This window comes from Prionailurus bengalensis, chromosome A2 (assembly GCF_016509475.1).
Source record: "Prionailurus bengalensis isolate Pbe53 chromosome A2, Fcat_Pben_1.1_paternal_pri, whole genome shotgun sequence".
NCBI lineage: Eukaryota > Metazoa > Chordata > Mammalia > Carnivora > Felidae > Prionailurus > Prionailurus bengalensis.
This window is the reverse complement of record NC_057348.1, coordinates 86,474,138-86,496,085: the sequence shown is the minus strand read 5'-3', so window position 1 is coordinate 86,496,085 and position 21,948 is coordinate 86,474,138. Positions and strand designations below refer to the sequence as shown.

Sequence of the window (21,948 nt, the reverse complement as noted above, 5' to 3'; positions counted from 1 at the left end):
TGTTGGCAAGGCTGCATTCTGTTCTGGAACTTGGGGATAGTCTTTCAAGCTAGCAAGCGCAGTTATTGGCACAATTCAGTTACTCCCATTATGGGGCTAGGCTCCCCTTTGCTCCCTGGCTGTCAGCCAAGCCACTCTCAGCAACTAGAGACTCTTGAGCATCTTGCCCTGTGGTTCCCTCTGTTACCCTCTCACACATGGGCCCTCTTCAGGGCCAGCAGAAAACTGTCGTCTTAATGGGCTAAGGGAATAAAATCATGGTAGTGACTATCACATTACCTTTGTCAGCTCCTACTGGTTAGAACCAAGTCACATGTTCCTCCTACATTCAAAGTGACTTATTGGGAGTCAAGATAGAATATGTCTTCCACAAGAAACGGGAACCCTCTTGCACTGTTGGTGGGAATGCAAATTGGTGTAGCCACTCTGGAAAGCAGTGTGGAGGTTCCTCAGAAAATTAAAAATAGACCTACCCTATGACCCAGCAATAGCACTGCTAGGAATTTACCCAAGGGATACAGGAGTACTGATGCATAGGGGCACTTGTACCCCAATGTTTATAGCAGCACTCTCAACAATAGCCAAATTATGGAAAGAGCCTAAATGTCCATCAACTGATGAATGGATAAAGAAATTGTGGTTTATATACACAATGGAATACTACGTGGCAATGAGAAAGAATGAAATATGGCCTTTTGTAGCAATGTGGATGGAACTGGAGAGTGTGATGCTAAGTGAAATAAGCCGTACAGAGAAAGACAGATACCATATGGTTTCACTCTTATGTGGATCTTGAGAAACTTAACAGAAACCCATGGGGGAGGGGAAGAAAAAAAAAAGAGGTTAGAGTGGGAGAGAGCCAAAGCATAAGAGACTGTTAAAAACTGAGAACAAACTGAGGGTTGATGGGGGTTGGGAGGGAGGGGAGAGTGGGTGATGGGTATTGAGGAGGGCCCTTTTGGGATGAGCACTGGGTGTTGTATGGAAACCAATTTGACAATAAATTTCATATATTGAAAAAAAAAAAAAAGAATATGTCTTCCACAATCTTATAGTACCTCCAGAAGTACAGAAGGAACACTTATTCATAAGTGTTTAATTACAATAGTATTCTTCTTCCTACTTACCTTTTATTAAATAAAACTGGCACTTATTTTGGAAAGGTCATCATAGCATTACAGTATTATGAGTTTAAACTATTTTATTTCCACCAATAGTGATAGGGTTACATGAGTGTCTCCCAATACAACAATTTTCTTTAACATACATAGTAAATGACCCCGCTCCCAGTCCTAGGCTGTCATCCTAAGATCAGTATCTAAACAAGTAAGCATTAAGGCCATATCTATAAATTGACCCAATCTTCTAATTTGTAACATCCAATTTCATATCAAATAATTACTTCATTTTGGAAGTACTGCTAAATGAATTAAGTTTTTTTATTTCCTTTTATAGAAGTATCATGCAAACCCCCTCAGATTTTACCTTTATGATTATAATTTTGCATTTGCCTTATATAAGCTAAAATAAAGAAAAAAATCCACGTGTTATTGAATGAACAAAACATGATTTTTGTAGTGTGGCAGTCCTGGGAAATTTTCTTGGTGGACATTATTTTTGAAGTATTTCAGGAAGAGGAAACCCTATGTGTCCTTAATAAAATCAGTATACAAAATATCTTTTATTTGAAAGATGTTAAACAAAGCCAGACTGTCGATATCTTTTGATATTTATTTGTGACTTTTTTGCATATATATAATATTTTATATGTACGTGTGTGTATATATATATGGAACATTGTGTGTGTGTGTGTGTGTGTGTGTGTGTGTGTGTGTGTGTGTCTTTGTTATTTCCCATGACAATGGCCATTTCAGTCATGGGGCAATTCAATGGGGGGGGGGCCCATCTCCTCTACTGTGATGTGAGTATGAATAGCCTTTTATACTTGCTTTGTGTAACATTTTTATCTTAATATTAACTCACATTACATTAGAAAAGACAAATGTGAACTTTTGTTGATGGAAATGTAACAAAGAATGTTCTCTTTGAATCTTTCATATATGTAAAGGATATATATTTAAAACTAGAAAAAAGGATTCTATACAACAATTGGCTGTGTTAGAAAAAGCTAATGGGAACAGTTGAGTTTATAATTTGTAGACTGAGGTTTAGAGTCAGATTAGATTTTGTATTAATGTGGTGCTTCCATTTTGATGCTGCTGGACACAGTCAAGTAGGGATTGCTGTTAAGGCAATTTATATGTGTTGTATTTGTAGGAATGTTTTTCTCATAAAGTACAAAAATTAGTAGAGATAAAGGAAAATGGTGAAGTAATGAAATATTCTTTAGGTCTTTAGACTCAAGTATAAGTTCATTAATGTCGCATTTGGTAAGACACAAAAGGGAAATTACTGTGTTTTTAATATGTTAGCTTATTTTCCTAAATATTTACATAGATAATTTATAACAGAAATTAGTAGGTGAAAGAATATAAAAATAAACTTTCAGAGCCTCACTCAGGAGTATAATTAATGTGTAAACTATAAAATTAGAGTCGATTAAACTATCCTTTGGAAACTTTTCCATTATCCTTAGTACTTCATTAACACTAATATTTATATAGATAATCTTTCTTCTTCTTCAGCCCAATGAATGGCATGACTAAATTGCAATACATCATTATCCTGTGATAACTTTATTGTGAATAATAAACTCCATTGATTTAAAGACTACTATTAATAAGATAGTGTGTTCACTTACAAGATTTTGCTTTTCCTTGTTGCTTAGATGTAGTATGTGGTATTGTCAAAATGAACCAAGGATTTTAATTTTGTCTAAACATAATGGTCTAATAATTGTAATACCATAATATTTTCATATAATATTTTAAAATGAAAATAATAACTTTCTTTTTAATACTTTAAAATACCAGAACTTTTAATGTAACATGTTAATAAACCGATAAAGGTTAAACTAGATTTAAACTTTAAATTTAAATCCAAATATAAAGATTTTTCCTTAATGTGCTCATTTTATTTTATACACAGCTTATTTTATTTGTGTTTTATTTCAACTTTATTGATGTACCATGGACTTATAAATTTGTGAGATATTTAAAGTGCACACTGTGGTGATTTGATTTACGTATATATTGTGAAAAGATCCCCCCCCCCCATCTAGTTAAGACATCCATCACCTCAGGTATTTATATTTTGGTGTGTAAAAACACTTAACTTCTACTCTCTTAGTAAATTTCACTTGTACAGTATAGTGTTAAAACCATAGTCACATTGTTTTATATTAGATCTTCAGAACTTTTCCATCTCAGAGCCCCTGGCAACCACTTTTCCACTCTCTGTTTCTATAAGTTTGAATTTTTTTCTCACACATATATGTGATACTGTGCGGTATTTGTCTTTGTCTGGTTTATTTCACTGAGCTTAATGTCCTCAGGGTCTATCCCCATTGTCCCAAATGGCAGGATTTTCTTTATTCTCAAGGCTGAATAATATTCCGTGTGTGTGTGGGGGGGGGGGGTGTGTGTATCTCACATCTTCTTTATCCAGTCATCTGTCACTAAACACTTAAGTTGTTTTCGTATCTTGGCTATTGTGAATAGTGCTATAATGAACATGGAGTACAGATATCTCTTTGATACCCCATTTCATATCCTTCCGATATATACTTAGAACTGGGATCACTGGATCATAGGATAATTCTATTTTTAATATTTGGGGAAACTCCATACAGTTTTCTATAGTGACTGTCACCAATTTACATTCCCTTGAGCAAGTACACCAGGGTTCTCTTTTCTCCACATCTTTGTCAACACTTGTTATCTCTTGTTTTTTTGATGATAGCTATTCTGACAGATGTGTGGTATTATCTCATTTTGGTTTTGATTTGCATTTCCCAGATGATTCATGATGTTGAGCACCCTTTCAAGTACCTTTTGGCCATTTGTATACCTTTTTGGAAAAATGTCTATTTAGTTTCTCTGCATATTTTTAAATCAGATTGTTTATTTGCTGCTAAGTTGTATGAGTTCTATATATATGAGTTTTTATGTTTTTATATTAACCCCTTATCAGGAATGTGATTTGTAAATAGTCTTTCCTATTCTATAGGTTGACTTTCATTTTGATGGTATCTCATGAATCCTTTAATCTATTTTCACTCTTTTTCATTCTTTTTTCTCATTGCTCCTCTCAGGTGACTTTTACTGCCCTGTTTTCAAGTTAACCCATCTTTTCTCTACTTCTCTGGTCTGATAGTAAACCCTTCTATGAATTTTGCCGTTCATATATTTTATTCTTTAGTTGTCTGATTTCTCTTTGATACTTTGTTATATATTCTGTTTGTTGAAATTTTCACTTTGTTCATGTATTGTTCTCCTAACTTCATTGAACATCATTATTTTGAACTTTTTAAATAAATAACTTTCCTCCATTTCATTAAGGTCCTTTTCTGAAATTTTATCTAGTTCTCTTTTTTGGAACACATTTCTCTGTTTCTTCAATTTTTTTGACTCTGTGTGTTGGTTTCTAAGCATTAGATAAAACAATCACGTCTTCTAGTCTTGATGCAACGGTTTCACGTAGGATTTAAACATTATGATTCGGGGTGCCTGGGTGGCTTAGTCGGTTAAGCGTCCAACTTCAGCTCAGTTCACGGTCTCATGGTTTGTGGATTCGAGCCCCCCACCCCCACCCAGTGCTCTCTGGTGACAGCTCAGAGCATGGAGCCTGCTTCAGATTCTGTGTCTTCCTATCTCTCTGCCCCTCCCCCAGTCGCACTTTGTCTCTGTTTCTCTAAAATAAATAAACATTAAAGAAATGTAAACATTATGATTCAGCCTGGCCTGTGCTCTTGGTTGTCTCTCAAATCTTAACGATTGTTCGAGCTGCCTTCTTTGTTCTTGATGGCTCCCAGGAGTTGAAGGTATGCCAAAACATGTTTTGATGTGGGTTTTGTTTTGTTTTGTTTTATTTTGTTTTTTTCGCATGGACCCATTATGTAGGAGTCATCAGCTAGTTTCTGGATTTTTTTCAGAGGGAATTGCTCCACGTGTAGCTGTAGATTCGGTGTGTCCATGGGACGAGGTGAGTTCAGGAGCCTCTTCTGTTGTCATCTTGGACTGGAACATTAAAAGTGACTACCTAGTAGTATATTTACCACATAATTAAAACATACATAGGGATTTGAAAAGACTGGTATATTTCAATTGTAATCCTAAGGTTATTAAGGTAATACTTTCTCTTAATGACTTGCTACCTTTATCGTTGGATGTCTCTTTTCTTATAAATATTCCCTACATACTTTAAAGGATTTTTGAAAGTTAGATTTCTCTGTAAGACCCCCTCAGTAACATCTCTGCTTATTTGTTGTGAAATTACTGTAATTTCTGACAATCCTTTTTAAAGCTTCTGTGTTCTCTTTGGTAACTACCGGTCTCTCTACCCTGCCGTGCTCTTCACTCAAGCAAAACCCTTGTATTTTCAAGGCATCTAACTAGGGAAGCATTTTGTTAATGTTTTGAGATAGAATAGAAGCAGGGAGGCAAAAGGATTTTGTGTTGATAAAAATTTGTCCAAAGTTGAAAAACATTGGTAATATATAAACATCACTTATCAAGGACCATTTAAATACAAGCATTTCAGTTAAAAATTCATGTTCCTTCTTGAGTTTACCAGGTCTTCTATTGCATTCTGTAATTTAGATTTGAGCTGGGGTATTTTATTTTTATAGAAGTATTTTTGTTTATTTTATCTGCATTTACTACATAAAATATCAAAGTGAAGCTATAGAAATGCTAAAATGTCCACATTTAAATTATTACAAATCATATAAAGAAAACTTCTTATGTCCCCACTAGCATGTAACTACTATAAAATAAGCAAAAAAAAAAGTTATACTTTCTGAGTCTTTTATTTTCTATCATTCTATTTTATCACAAATTTTAATATTTCTATGCTACTTTATTGTATACATGAAAAACTAGCAGCAGCCACAACAATGTCAAAGCAATTTCAAAGCAACAGGAATTCTTGAAAATTTACTATGTGCTTTAAGTGGTTTCTTTATATATAAAATTTCATTTCCCACAGTATTGTCACGGCCATACATTACTTTCATTTTACCAAAGATACTGAGGCTTATAACATGTATTTGTATAGTGTTTTAAGTATTAGAATTCAGTGGTATAAGATGTATTTTACACAATTAAAGAAATGTTGTGTTGTGCTACTTTATTAAATTAGCATCAGCCTTATATTTTATTTATTTTTGAGAGACAGAGCACTAGTGGGGGGAGGGGCAGAGAGAGAAGGAGACACAGAATCCCAAACAGGCCCCAGGCTCCAAGCTGTCAGCACAGAGCCCGACACGGGGCTCGAACTCATGAACCGTGAGATCATGACCTGATCCAAAGTCGGACGCTCAACCGACTGAGCCACCCAAGCGCCCCATGTTGTGCTACTTTATTAAGATGGATATAATTATAATTTTCTTTCACTGATCCTTTTCTACAGGGTTTTAGGTGTATTCAGTCACCAAAAGTTAAATGGTAGTAGGGATGCAAGTACTTAACTCTTAAGACATTTCCATCTATAGAATGAAACTATAACCAAATCTTTAAAAATAGTCACTTATACCAATGAATAGATTTCAGAGTTCCACAACTACTCTTTTAGCTATACCTTTACAAGGTGTAATAATCCCATGTGTAGATGCTAAACATATGCTATGCCATATATGATATAGTGCTGAAATTGTTTTTCATGGGCTATGTTTACATTCTGTTTTTTTTAAGCTTAAAAACAAATAAGTAAAACCAAATGCCCTGAGCACTCTACTATACCCTACTACAGTGTACTCTTCTGAGTGTAGCATTATAATAAGTTTTGATGTATGGAGTGATCTTGAACATATGCCTATATGGTAAGGAAATGTCTTAAATCATCTTTTGGGATCTCAGACTGACATGTCTCAAAATTGATAAAGACACACCAACCACATTAGAAATTCAGTATCTGTGTGTGTGTTTATGAAAAGTTTAACAAGTAGTAAATTACAGCTCTGAGGGATTCAATCATGAAAAGTGAAAGCAAGTCTTTTAAGAAACTGTTATTACTTTTAACAGATAAATTCCGTGACCAGCTATTTTAAAATCCTCATTTTGTAATATCCAAAATATCCTTAGCACACTAAAAGATAGACTAAACCGATTGAATGAAGAATGGGTAATAACTTCTTCATTTGTTGCCCTTTATTTGTATCTATGTAATGTCTTATTATATAATCACTCCTGGTGAATTCTTTAAGACTACTGTCTAAGTAAGAACTCAACTGTTGGTAAGCAGCCTTAGTTGAGACCAAGTCCTATACTAGATGATGTTCTGTACTCACACAGCTATATTCAATGTGTATCATAAATTAATCTCTATTCGCAGGGGTAGCAATGGACCAAGATACTGGTGACAGAAAAGCTTCATAAGTAAGGCCAGAGAAGGCTAGTATCTTATTTAACTCTGACCCATTGACAACAGCAGGAAAGTTAGATGCATACAGTTGATTTGCTTAGTTTTTGTTTTGTTTTGTTTTTTTTTTTTTTGTTTTTCTTTTTATTTTGAGGCTCAATCTTCAGAACACTTACCCTGGTAAAAAAAAAAAAAGTAGAAAGAGGGAGGCAAGTAGGAGGGAAAGAGAGGGAGAAAAGAGGGTAAAAACAAGGAAGGAAGGGAGGAAGAAAAGGAGAGAGGAAATTCATTTGGAATTACCTTATAACCAGGAAATGATGTTTTACCAAAATATATCCCTACCTGGATAAATGGCAGAAGCGTTCCATAATCCCGTGTTACTTGGTTGTTGAATGTTTGTACTGTGTTGACGTTGACTCCAGGGATTGTTTTTGAAGAGTAAAGTGGGGAGGGAACAGGATCTGTAAGAAAACTGTCTTTTAAAATTTAGAGATTTTTGAAAGAGTTGAAAACGGGCCTTCAATCACTGAATAGAAATAATTTTAATCTAAAGAAATAATTGTGTCTTGATTTAAGAAGAATTCTGCTTTCTTTTAGTACTTTTAAAATATCCTTGACATTTGTAATAAAAATATTTCTGGTGCTGTATATATACGCTTGCTAATTTTTAGCTGATTATAAAGAAAATATAAACTTAAAACATCAACAGTTCATTTATATCACACTCAATTTTCACACAATAATCATTCTCCATCTTTTTGTCCATGTAGCTAGTTACAGAAAAATCTGTTCTATGAAATAAAGTTTACTAAGTTGTTCATCAGTCAAGAATTTTATTTTGCCACACGAAAAATGTCATGTTAATAATGCACAATGTTAGTTGATGAGTTAAGGCTAAAAAATGAATAGTAATTCATAAATTATGACTGTATTTTCATCTTATCAGTTGCAATCATTTGTATGTTTAAATTGTGTCTTCTCAATTTATGATAGCTATTACTGTCTTTTACATGAAATACTCCTCAATTTCATAAGTGAATTATACACTCTGGTGTTTCTTATACTGAGAACATCTTTATACAATGTGTTTACAAAGTGTCTGCCCAAAAGTGGACAAAAATACCTGTATTATATCATGGTGATATCATTGAATTCCAAAAATTATTTTTTAATATCAGGGGATTTATTGTAGATCCTACAAAAATCTCATAATGTCCTATATCATATCATCTATTATTGAATTCAGAATAATATCCTTTTGTTATTGGTGTCCAGTCCCAATATTCATGTTGTAGATAGCTTCTGGGCACCAGAGCTCACGTCATGTGCACCTTATGACTCACTATAACTGTTGTTCCTTTAAAATGTTACTAACAATTTGCTATTTTTTCAATACAGGTAATGGATTAGGAATTAGAATTGTGGGTGGTAAAGAAATCCCTGGACACAATGGAGAAATTGGAGCCTATATTGCCAAAATTCTTCCTGGAGGAAGTGCAGAACAGACAGGAAAACTTATGGAAGGTAAGAATAAGGATTTCATTGTTGATTAAAATGAACATACTTATATTAAACATATTTTAATTTAATATGCAGATCTTCTCTTTATTTACCACGTAGGTAACCCTCTCTCCTTATGGTTAATTATGAAATTTTGGTGTTGTAATATAAAAGAAAATGTGTTCACAACTATATTCACTTTATTTTCAATTGCATTGTCCTTTTGGCAGTTGGGTTTGCTCTGTGAATATCTTACTTAAGAAACACAAATTAGTCAATATCGCTTACTGACTTGGGCAATATTATTAAAACCACTTTGGTTATTGAGATTATTTTTTTTATAAATACTAAGAAAATTATATTGAAATCATAACTGTAAAAATACCACATGATTCAGTACACCCTAAAGTTGGGTCAGCAAACTATGAACATCCCCCAGGCCAACTCTATCTGCTGTTTGTTTCTATAAAACAGTGTTGGAACACAACCAGGATCATGAATTTACATGTTGGATATGGGCATTTTCCCACTACAAACAGTACTGCATTCATGACAAGATGAAATGGTCTACAAAAACTAAAATTTATACTCTATGGCTCTTAACAGAAAAAAATTTACCAACTCCTGTGCTAGGTTACTGTCTACTTTTGGGTACTATACACCTTATCACATCAAAAACATTTAAAAAAAAGAACTTTACAGATGTATCTAAAGATCCATAAGACATGTATTTTATCAGTTTCTTTCACATGTCATAAAATGTTTGGTTCTCAAAACACAGAGTGATTATTTTCACTTGTTTTTTCGTTGATTGGGTTGTTTCCAAACTCTAACATATGGTTTATAAGCTTTCAGTTATATTGTTTATAATGGATATTTTTTTATCATAAAACAGCCTCAGCCTATCATTTTATTTCATTCTAAATAAAATACTTATTTGAAAAGTGTTTTTTTTCTCATTTCATAGTTTTATAAAATGTTGTTTGTTATTTAAAATTCTCATTATGCTAAAATGATTCACTATTATTTTCTTCAATGTATTGGAACCTCCCAAAAATGTCCATGGATATTTTGGTAGACTATTAGAATAAACACAAACTTGAGGTATTATTTACTCATCACAGTATTCTTACTGGAGCCAGTTGGTACCAAATCTCTAAGATACGCTCTTCCTAACTTCACATTTAGTGACATCACATTGATGGCTTGAACTGGTCTTGGTGGGAGGATTTACAAAGTGGAAACAGATCAATGTGATAAATTAGGCCTGTTTGTTTTGTTTATCTGCTTGTTGGTTTTCAGAATGCCAGATTACCAGGTCATCACCTAATATGTCACTGAAAGCATATTTTTAAAAATATTCCAATGTGCTGCATAAAACAGAGAAAGGTAGGAGAATTAGCCAAAAAGCTAAAAGAAAGTAAAAACTGTGTCAATCAAGATATAATAATTATGAGCAAACTACTGAGTCTGTACAAAGTTTCTATGACTATAATCTTATCATGCCTGATGCTACTCTTTGATGTTGCAGTCTACTTAAGCTATAGAAATTGAGACCATTTTTTTTAATTGACACCATTTTTAACGATGGAAGTGATATGCCACTTTTATACAGCATACTCCAGAAGGAAAGGTGTATGCTGTTTTTATTCTAAAATAAAAATTGCAGCAACTGTTTGTTTTATAGTTATGCAAAGATGCCTGAATACAGATAAATTTTCATACTTTTGTCTGTAATTACACCATGGAAATTGACAAATACTACAAATCAGGGTGGTTTGAAAGATGTTTTAAATGAAGTGTTTTGTGATGAAATGATACTTTTTGTACTTGGTAGTCTATGTGGCCATTTTTAAGTTCATACACTTAAATTAAAAAAAAATAGATATAATACAGACTAAGTCAAGAGAGAAAATTGAAGTGAACCTAATGTCCAAATATGTCCTTTCATGTCCAAAGATGAACTGACTAGAAGGTCATCAGTCCAAATGGGAATACACAAGGACAATATTGTTTGACCAATATATTTTCTGGATATATATCTATATGTATTTATATTTACATAATTTTTGTTTTGTCTGTAACTATGTGTTTTATTCATACATGGCATTCTTAGAACCCTCATCTTCAATCTCTAATAGATTATCATACAGTTTCAGAGCAGTATGTTGGTTAAGACACAACTCTGATTTTTATGTCTGATGTGAGATGTAACTACAGTAATACCAAGTGTAGATCACTGAAGTCTTGTGGATTTTTAATATTTAAAATTTTTTATGACATCATAAAATTTTATTTATTGAAGGCAATAACAACAGTTAATTCTCCCTAGTTTGAAATTCTTTTCTTTTCTAAGGAAAAAAATGTATACGAATAGATAGATAAAATATGTATTTGTATGCATTTAATTGTACTTCTCCATCTGTAGAACGAATTCCAGGTAGACTTAGGAATTGATTTGATGTCTTCCTGGTGTATCTTTCTGCATTTCTGAATACAAAACTATATACCCTGAGCCTTTATGATTTAAAATTGCCTCACGCTTGATTTAAAACATACGTGAATGACAGTTGGTTGACCATAGAATTCTTAGACTGCATTTTTTTCCCACTCCACACAATGGCGCTATTGTTAAAAAAGAGGTTGACCCTACGGTTTTTCCTAAGTTTGGTTATTTGTCTTATGGTAGGCTTTTCAGTCTCATCAGGGTCTTACATACTTATACTCTTGCAGCACTCAGAGGCATGGATTCTGACTGTGTTGACTTTTGGAAGAGCAAGAGTATTTTCAGGTTTCCTCTAGCTTTTTATCATCAGGATTTGTGCATTTAAAACACACTACCAATCATGTAGGTTTTCTGATGCTGTTCAGAAAGTACTGACTTATGTAACTAACATTAAATGGAGGGGAGAAGGCCTCACTACTGCCTGAGTCCACTGAGCTGGTTATTTGTTAAAAGGAGATTTTTATTCAGAGTTTTTTGAAAAATCTTTCTGAACTAGTTGTCTATCTTGTTACATAATGTAGGAAAGAGTTGTGTTTCAGAATGCTGATACTTGGCAGTAATTACTATCGCCCAATCATTAGGCTATTCTCAAAAAATTCATTTTTCTACACTCATAATATAGGCTTGTGCCATCCTCTGCAGTTAAAAAAAGCAGTTAGAGAACGTTGCATTAGTCAAAATTTCCTGAGCCAATCTTTTAGTTTTAGAAAAATCTGTAGTGATTTTCTGAAAGAACTTGCACGGTCAGATATTTGAGGGATCCTAATCTTCCAAAACCATACAATTTATTTTTCGGCAACATTAGTAAGCATTCTTAAACAGATATTGGACAAAGAATGATCTTTGGCTACCTATTATTCTTCATTTTAATGCTTAAAGTCAGTTTTCCGTTAAAAAAAAAAAGACAAAACATCTGGGGAATTAAACTACAAATCTGATTTTCTGAACTGCTATTTGTCGCTATTTGCTTTAGGATTAAAATTTTAAACAATTTTAGATCAACACTGTTGGGGCTCTGTATTGATCATCAATATTGGGACTTTAAGTGGTGTATAATTTTGTCTATCATTTTCTCCTTTGATGTTGTTATTTCTCTTTGGACTAATTTGAGCATCTAAAAACACACTTGAATATATGGAGTTTGTGTATTTAAAACTTGCCACTTCCATTTTAAATGTTTATTTTTAAAGGAACGATTATAAACCGTATTTATAGTACAGTATCAATACTAGGTTCAATATAATCAGCATCTTAACTAGTGGCCTCAAAAAACTAGATGCGTCCTCTGTGATAAATTTTCTTTTCTCTATATTACCTAGTGAAACCTGCTCAGTGTGATTACAGTTTTAGGAAGTTTTGAATTTGTGACATGCTTTAAAAATAAAACTTTCTCTAAAAATAATTCTTTATAGGGGTGCCTGGATGGCTCATTTGGTTAGGCATCCAACCTCAGCTCACTTCATGATCTCACAGTTTGTGAGTTGGAGCCCTGCATCTCTCAGCCCAGAGCCTGCTTCAGATTCTGTGTCTCCCTCTCGCTCTCTGCCCCTCCCCGCCCTTCTCTCTCACGCTCTCAAAAATAAACATTAAAAAAAAAATTAAATGAATAACTCTTTACATATTGTTTTCAGATCAAAGTTCCAACCATCTCCAAATCTGGGGAGTCTGTAATACAATTATCCATATCTCACGACAAGCAAAGATTTTGTTTTGTTTTGTTTTGTTTTGTTTTGTTTTGTTCTTTTAATCTGATACAGACCTGGGTCAGTTTCTGTGTCCCATCCATTTGTGCACATATCAGTTGTGCATGGATCTAAAATCATGACCCTTAACACTGAGGGTTTTTTCTTCATATTTGGTGCCCAGTACAGTGTCAAATAAAACAAGATTTCAAATAATATATATAGAAATTAGTGTTAAAGAATTAATTTTTGATTACAGGTGTTATACAGTAATTAAGAAGTTTCTCTTCACAGGATTTTGTGAAGCAAACAATATTATGTAAAGAACCATGTACATTGAAGACAGCATCCATATTTGGTAATATAACTTTTGATTACCTTTTCAGGAAAAAAAAAATGACAAAATAAAAACCATTTCCTCTGGGCAACGTCCTTACAACTTTGAGCTTAACTACTCATAAATTAACATAAATTTACTCTAGGTGTTTTTTGGGGTTTTTGTTTGTTTTAGTTTTTCTTTGGTTTGAATTTAAATTAAGATCTCTGGAGTGGGGTATCGTGTGGTTACTGATATAGAAGAAAAACCCTCATCTCTGGAAAATGCAGCACCATTCTTCTGTGCTGTGACACAGTGTGAGGAAAAAATTTTCCTCTGCCAGTTCTACTCTAGCCCCAAATCATCATTTGCTTCATGGTTGAAAGAGGGAGAAGGGCACACAACAAACGAGTTTTAAATTCGAAGTTAAAATATAGCAAGTGTTCTGTTGAACTGTTTGCTGCCTGACACATCTGTGTCTGATTTATTTGCACTTAAATGGTGAGGGTGTTTTGCTCTCAACCTTGTGAATTTGACTAAAACGACTCACTGGTTGACTGTCTCCATTACATAGTAACCACAAGAAGTCAGGGTTTGATGGGTACTGATTCATTAAAAGTGGACCTGAGTTTTCTCAGCCTGAGCCTCCTCCCCCATCAGGAAAATTACCTAAGAGAGACACCGCTTTATTCACGTTTTCACCTCCTCCGTCTGTTGAGACACCCAGTTCATCATCCCACACCTTCTCTTTTACCTTCCCTTCTGGGGATGGAGCTGGGGGGAGTTTAGAAGCATTTTATGGCCTGATGTATGCAACTTAACACTTATCTGGCTCTGACTTGTCATTTTGGTTGCAAATATCAGAGTGTACCACAAAACTGTAGAGAATAATATGACAAACAGCCCTGTCCCCACCATACGTTTTTACATCACTATTTTGCCACATTTGTTTCATATTTTTCCGGGGAAGGGAGACATATAAATCAATTAAAGCCTCCTGTAGTCACCTCCCTTCTCCCGACTTCACCTAATCTGAGGTTACTCTTTCACTTGCTGTTCTTCCCAGTTTTATGTATGTATTCATAAACCAAAGAAGAATTTGTTTGCTTGTTTATGAAATTTTATATAAATGACATCTTAATGTATTTTTGCAGCCTCTCTGAGTCACATCCAGTTTATACAATTTATCCGAAGTGATACATGTGGCTCTATTTCGTTTATTGTAACTACAGGGCAGAATTCGAGTATTGTACATTTCAATGGCACTTTAAATTTAAACATTCCCTGGTTATTTAAGTTATTTGTGAGGGTTTGTTTTTTTGTTTTTTTTTTTAGTATTTCAAACAATGCTATAATTTAATTTGTTAAAGTAGTCTCCTTATGCACATGTACAGGAGTTTCTTGGACAAGTTAAATTTCAGGCTATAATGACTATCGTGTTCAATAATGTAGGAGGAATGCTGTATGGTTTTTTCAACAATAGTAGATTTTTCCAAATCGCTGTCCAAAGTGTTATATTGTTTTTACACTTGTCCGTAGTCAGTTACTACTTTTGTTACTCTACATCTTTGGTCCTCTTCCTCTACATTTTCTTTTTCAAATGTAATGTGGGATGATATCCATTGCTTTTGTTTACCTTCCCTCCAGGAATGTGGAATACGATAATATTTTATTAATTTTGTTGGATCTTGGGTTTTTCTCATCTGTGATTTGCCTGTTCTTTTGTTTATTCTTTAATTGTATTAGTTAGTGTATTTCAAATTGAATTTTAGGGAAACTGTATATATTCTGGATATAATCCTCTGTCAAGTAAGTAGGCTATAGATATCTTCTTCTCCCAGTATGTGGTATGCTTTTTAGTGTGTCCGTTCGTTTTTACAGAGGTTGAAATTTTAATATGGTCAAGTTTATCATTTTGTTTCTCTTAAGTTTTCTAAGTGTTCTGTATTGTTTTGGAAATTGTCGTTGTCCAGAAGTTTTCAGAATATTGCTCTATATTTTCTTCTAAAAATTGTAAAATCTTACTTTTCATATAATGTCCTTACAGAAATAGAATTTAATCTGTCTGTGGTCTGAGTAGAAACTTTAAGTTTTTTCTTCTTCAGCATGGATAATCAGTTGTTACTGATCAGTTGTTACTGATCAGTTGTTACTCTCACTGATCTCTAATGCTCCACTTGTCAGAAATAGATTTTTTTACACATATATGGGTCTTTTATGACCTCTGTTCTAGTCTACTGGTCTATTGTCTATCCCAACATAAGTGTCACATTTTGTTTTAATTATGACTTCTTTGTTTTAGTCCTGACACATGGCAGGTGAACATACCATATTGCTACTCTTCAAATACTCTTGGGACAATTCTTGACCTTTGATCTTGCATATATTTTCCAGATTCTGCTTGTCAATTTTCAGGAAAAATCTCTGTTGAAATTTGATAGTGATTGTATTGAAGGAATAGATTGATTTAGAAAAAAATGTATCTTTTTATATTGAGTCATGTCTCTTTGAGTCGTAAATGCATTCACAATACCGGACCCTTGTTCCGCCTAGAGATTTAATCATTGTACTCTGAATCAATACAATAAAGTAAGTTAGGACAGTAAAAAAAAAAAAAAGAAAAAAAATAAACACATAATTGTTAAACATTAAAACTTTTGTATCATTTTACTCAACTTAAAATAGTATTATATACTCAGAAAAGGCAGTGTAAAAAGTATAAATAAAACAAAATTTTGTTTAGGAAATATAATGGGCCAAATGTAATCCTTTATGTGCATATCATTGCTTCTGAGGTTCATTTAATCATTGAACTTCTTAAACTCACTTCTTTTTTTCTTGGTATTCTATATCATAATTGTGAAATAAATTACTGGCATGATACTTTTAAAATTTCAACAATTTCCATAAGAGAACAAGAAATCCATAAGAAGTAAACATCTTTTAGCCAAAGAACCAAACACGGTCATTTGGTTTTAAAGATAACTTGTATCTATATTATTATTATTATTATTATTATTATTATTGATAATTAAATCAAATTTGTTTGGAAGATTTTTGGAAAGCTGTTTGGAGCCAAGATAAGAATATAATGTTAAGACCCTAATGTAGCTTCATAAAACTCTTAATGAATAGCAGGGTCCTAGAATAGGAGAGTAAAAGTTTAAAACCAATAATATCCGCTGTTTGCTTTTAAATTGAGCAAGGGTTGTATGAAAAGTTAGCTTCTCCCAGGCCATAGCACCTGTAAAGAATGAGTTCAATTTTGTTCATCCGCGTCATTCTGTGAGAAGTATGCCTCTGGCATAAATTCTAATTCATGGAAATTCTTGGTTTCTAGTTGTTTCAATTGTAGGTGACATTGATCCAGCTAGCTAGCTCTTTGTAGAGATGAATTGACAGGGTTTCTGGCAAGAAAATGCTGTTGGATTAATGGTTGACAATCAGTGATTGGAGTGAAGGTGAGGCTAGCTGTTTCTGGAATGGTGGTTTTGTTAGCAGTTGGCCTCTGGAAATCCCTGTTATGAAGAAGTCTATGGTAGAAGATATATTCCAGTAGTATTGTTAGAAGACACACTCCTGTGTAACTTAAGGGAGAATGTTCCTAGGCAAGAAAGTCTTTATTTCTGCTTATGCTTTTTTGGCATATGTTACAGATGGCATGGCAGTGATCAAGGTTGGAGATCAAGAAACACACCACACAGATGAGTCAGCTTCCTTGTTCTTGTTCCAGGGGGATACCAGGTACGGATTGGTCATTAGCATGAGATTTCTCAAAATTCCTTAAGCTGGTGTGCCAGGTACACGTGACGCAAGATCACATGTTAATACAAAGATTTTCTAACAAATATTTAGGAATCTATCTTATGGAAAGAAAAATATAAGGTACCTGGGCTGGTAGGTTGTAATATATTATTTTCAGGGTTCAGTGACATCATACTTACCTTGTCAGATATTAAAGATTAGCTATGTTGCCAGGACAAAGAAATATATTTCTCTTTTTTACCCATTTATTTTGAAATTAATCAGAGGAAATTATGTTTGAGTCATAATATTTCTGGTAGAAATATCAAGAAAACTAAATGATTGCCCTGTCTTGTACATTTTTTGCTAAGTGTAACTAATAATCCATATTCTAATTTGATTACTTTTATTAACAAAGGTAGCATACCTTGAAATATTTATATAAGCTCAAGTGACACTGCTTCTTGATGAACAATTGTTTCTATTCTTAAATTTCGGATTAGTCTGGTCAATATGCCATAACAGGCTACATTTAGTGGGTGTGTGAATTGGAGCGGTTTTTTTGGAAGCAAGGATATTGAACCATCTTTAATATTCATGCCAGACCTTCAGTCAGCCAGTGCTTTAGCACATCCCATATATTCAGAGAGTGTTTTTACAGTCAGACAGATCAGTATTTAAGTTTAGCTGTTGTACGTATTGTCTGGATATGTTGTTTAACTTTTAGTTTCTTGATGTTCTCAGTAGGGAAACTGAGATAATAATAGTCAGACTTAGGAACAATGTACCAGAAATACAGTGTTTTTCATGAGTGGTGAATATAATCATGTTTACTTTCACTTTGGAGATCTTTGATGGTAAGAAAAATATTTGCAATATTAACCTTGAATTCTGTGTCCCCCATATGTGGACATACTTAAATAATTGACCATAGTCAGTTCTGATCTCGGAGCTGCAGGGATGCAGAATATTTCTAATTAACAGAGCATCAAACTTAGGTCACAAAACTCTGACCCAAGCCATCTTCATCACTTTAGTCCAGTTACTCATGTTCTCTAAGTTTCCTTTTATCTCGTCTGTACAATTGAGAGATTGCAAGACCTGTCTCACAGAGTTAACAGTGAGTGACAGTTACTTATGTTTATTTTTTATATGCTTTGTTAATCTTACAAAGTTCAGACTTCCTATAAGGGACTATCGAACTGTTAGAGCCCTCTACGATAATGGAAAGTTATTTTAGTTTTAGTTATCAGGCTTGAATAAATTTCAAAAACAAAAAACCTTAATGCCTGAAGTAAGTAAGCCATTTTTCATTTAAATGTATTATCTCCTGGGGTGCCTGGGTGACCAGTCTGTCTTGATCTTCACATCAGGTCATGATCATCCTGGTTCATGAGTTCAAGCCCCACATCAGGCTCTGTGCTGCCAGTGCAGAGCCTGGTTGGGATTCTCATTCTCTCTTTCTCTCTCTCTCTCTTTCTCTCTCTCCCTCTCTCTCTCTCTGTCCCTCTGAATAAATAAATAAACTTAAAAAACAAAATACCCATACTACCTCCTAACTGTAAAACCATTGGCTAATCTTTTAAAAGTTTTCTCATTTTTTCTTCTTATCAACAATATGTTAATCAGTAAACCTCACATCTGATTAAAATTTATGGGCGCACATACAATGAATATCTGTTCATGTAACTTTCATAGTCTATTAGTTGCTGAAAACACATCTTGTTAGTGACCAGAACTGTGGTGTCCGATGTCTTGCTTTCAGTGTCTGGACTAATCTTTCTCATCAACTCCTTTTGTGTGGGACTTTTGACAAATCACAAAATCTTACCGGATCTTGAGCATTAAATGTATGGGATCCTCCATTAGACCTTTCTATAATGCATACTTCAGAGACACTTTACTTGTTGAAGAGATGTGGGGGAGAGGATGAACCTTGGGATGAAACATAGTTCAATTTTAGGTTTGGGAGGTGGAGGTGAAGCAGTACATGAGCCATGATAAGCTGAGCATGTTAGATAAAATGAAAATTCAAACACTAGAATTATGGGCTAAAGAAAAAAATTAAAGGGAAATTAGAAAATATTTTGAACAAAATGCAAATGAAAAAGCAATGTACCAAAATTTATGGGCTGCAACTAAAGTAGAGCTTAGAGGCATGTTGATAGTATTAAGTACTCATATTTGGAAAAAAGGATCCACAGGCACGAGAAACAGAAGAGAAAATTAAGCTAAAATAACTGAAAGCAAGGAACTATTAAAGCTAAAAGCAAAAACCAAACAGAAAACAATAACTGATTATGACAGAAAGCAGACAGGTAGTTTCCTGTAGCTGAGGTTGAGTAGAAGAGAAAAGTGGGAAAGAGTCAGTGGGAACTCAAGGCACAAAGAAAGTATTCTCTATCTTGATTCTGGTTGTGGTTTATACAGTTGTATATATTTGCTATCATTTCACTGTACATATAAAATAGGCTGTTTTTATTACATGTATGCTGTATCTTGGTAAAGCTGATCTTAAAAAAATTCTTAGATATTTTTGGAAATGGGACAATGAGTATTTGAATATGAAGCAGTTGTAATATATAAAATAATGTGATTGCTTTTTAAAATAAGGAGTCCTTATCTATTAGAAATACATATTGACATATTTGTGTATGAAATAATAGAACTGCTGAGATTTGTTTCATAAGAATGTTAGTAGTTCGGAAGTATTTGGGGATAGAGATGAAACATAATTTCCGTGAGTTGATAACTGTTTAAAGTAACTTATGAGTAAATAACATTTTCTATTTAAAAAAAAAAGACTGTGAGGGTGATTACATGGGATGAGAAAAGAAATGAGATCAGAATGAATAAATTATGGCACTTTAATGAAAGGACCATCTCAGGGCTCCTCTCTCACTTGTATGAGCCCCCGCCAAAGCTCCAGGAAGTTCTAAGGAATGTGTAATGTTTGCTGCCTTTGTCACCTTTTCAGCATTTGTCATTTGTTGTGGTTTCTTTTGTCCTTTTCATAAAAATTCATTTGTGCCAAATTTTGTATTCATAATCTTATATTTTTCCTTAAAATTGCATAAGCTTCAGGCCGTGCAAAGCCTAAATTCATCCCTGCATGTGCTGTTTCTGAACGGGAAGAACATTGAGGTGCATACTGCAGAATTGTAAGACTCTGTTGGGGTGCACTCTTAATATACTTAAAATTTAGATGGAGGTAATAAACAGGGAGTTCAGAGAGAAGAGGCTGTGAAGGAGTGGTGGTGATATTCTTAGGAATGCCAGCAATAATGAAGCATTCAAATGGGTTGCCACATGTATTCAGTGACTACTCTCTATGGGTTTATCCTAGAATGATGCAAAGTGATATGATGCTCCTCTGCTTTCAAAGTGCCTACCATCTAGAGAGGCAGTGGATGGAAGGTACTCACTGTGAAGGTAGCGTTTGATCAGGGTGTCAATGAATAAAAATGTAAAATAAATCCAAAGAACTAGGAAAAAATACCTTTAAGGAAAAACAATATATTTCTTTAATGGCTTTTTTTGGGGGGGGGGAGGAACTGTATGTTTTATTTTCATTTTAATAAGAGAAAGCTAGAAATTCAGAATATGGTAGTTGATTCTGCAATCATTAGAACCAGTAAAATACTAAGTGGAGCTTACAGATATGGCTCTTCCCATCCCAAAGAACCCCAGGTAACCTTGCGGTAATTTCTAAGGGCAGATTATAAGCTCTCCAGGGCAAGGAACTGTTTAGGAACTAAAACAGATCTTTACAGTCTTTCATTTATTCCATTTGTTAATTTTTAAAGTAGTTCAACATAGTTAGGGTATTCTACTGTGTTCCCAATAGAGTAATGAGTGCTGAAGCAGAAAGAACCTTCTGTGGGATTGCAGGCTTTTGTGTCAGCACAAATTCAGATGAAAGCCTTTTCATATGTAGAGTTAAGTTCCACTGAGCACTGGAAGAAAATAAGATTTCTCTTATTTTCTCTTAGGCTACTTTTGTTTTCTTTTACTTTCTACTCTTTCCCGGATTCTACTCACTGTCATTATGGCCCTTGAGTCTGCTGAGATCAATGATTGATCCAATTATTTCTATAATTTTTTTTTTTTTTTTTAGTACATGCTGCGTAGAGCAATCTCTGATGACCCTGTGGGGACATTAATGAGGAAAGCATGAACTGTACATTTTAGTAGCTGAGACAGAAAAGAGCAAAGTTTTTTTTTTTTAAGTACTCTATATTGAATGGTAATATGTGCTGAGGAAAGAAATATAGTAAGGAGCATAGATCCAGCTTGTCAGACAATCGGGTTGCAAACTTAGAGGGGATGATCACGAATGACCTTACCAAGCAGGCCGAAACTGAGTGAAGTCCCCAAGGAGAGGAAAGAGTGAGCCAGAAGTTACTGACATTACAGGAGACAAATGAAAAGGGCAAAGGCCCAGAGCAAGACCATACCTGGTGTGTGCCAGGAACAGTAAGATTGCAAGGAGGCCAGTGTAGCTGCAGCTAGTGAGCATGTGAGGGCGGACGGTGGACGTTTTGGTCAAAGTAGTCAAGGAGATAGAATCTTGTGGGCCACTGTAAGGACTTCAGCTTTTTTTTTTTATGTTTATTTATTTATTTTGAGAGAGAGAGAGAGAGTACAAGAGCATGCAAGCAGGGGAAGAGAGAGAGAGAGAGAGAGAGAGAGAGAGAGAGAGAGAGAATCCCAAGCAGGCT

The 21,948-nt window shown here is 34.1% G+C and overlaps 1 protein-coding gene across 8 annotated transcripts in view; it reads left to right on the top strand.

Moving 5' to 3' along the window:
* Positions 1 to 21,948, top strand: part of PCLO (piccolo presynaptic cytomatrix protein) — a 419,720-nt gene that overhangs the window by 287,387 nt on the left and 110,385 nt on the right. For 6 of the 8 annotated variants that reach the window (XM_043588726.1, XM_043588723.1, XM_043588725.1 and 3 more), the window contains exon 10: positions 8,878 to 9,003. In XM_043588726.1, the coding sequence (XP_043444661.1) occupies positions 8,878 to 9,003 (126 nt within the window). Of the gene's footprint in view, positions 1 to 5,053; positions 5,203 to 8,877; positions 9,004 to 17,139; positions 17,228 to 21,948 lie in introns of those variants that run through there. The other 2 variants (XR_006298484.1, XM_043588728.1) reach the window with 2 other exon arrangements.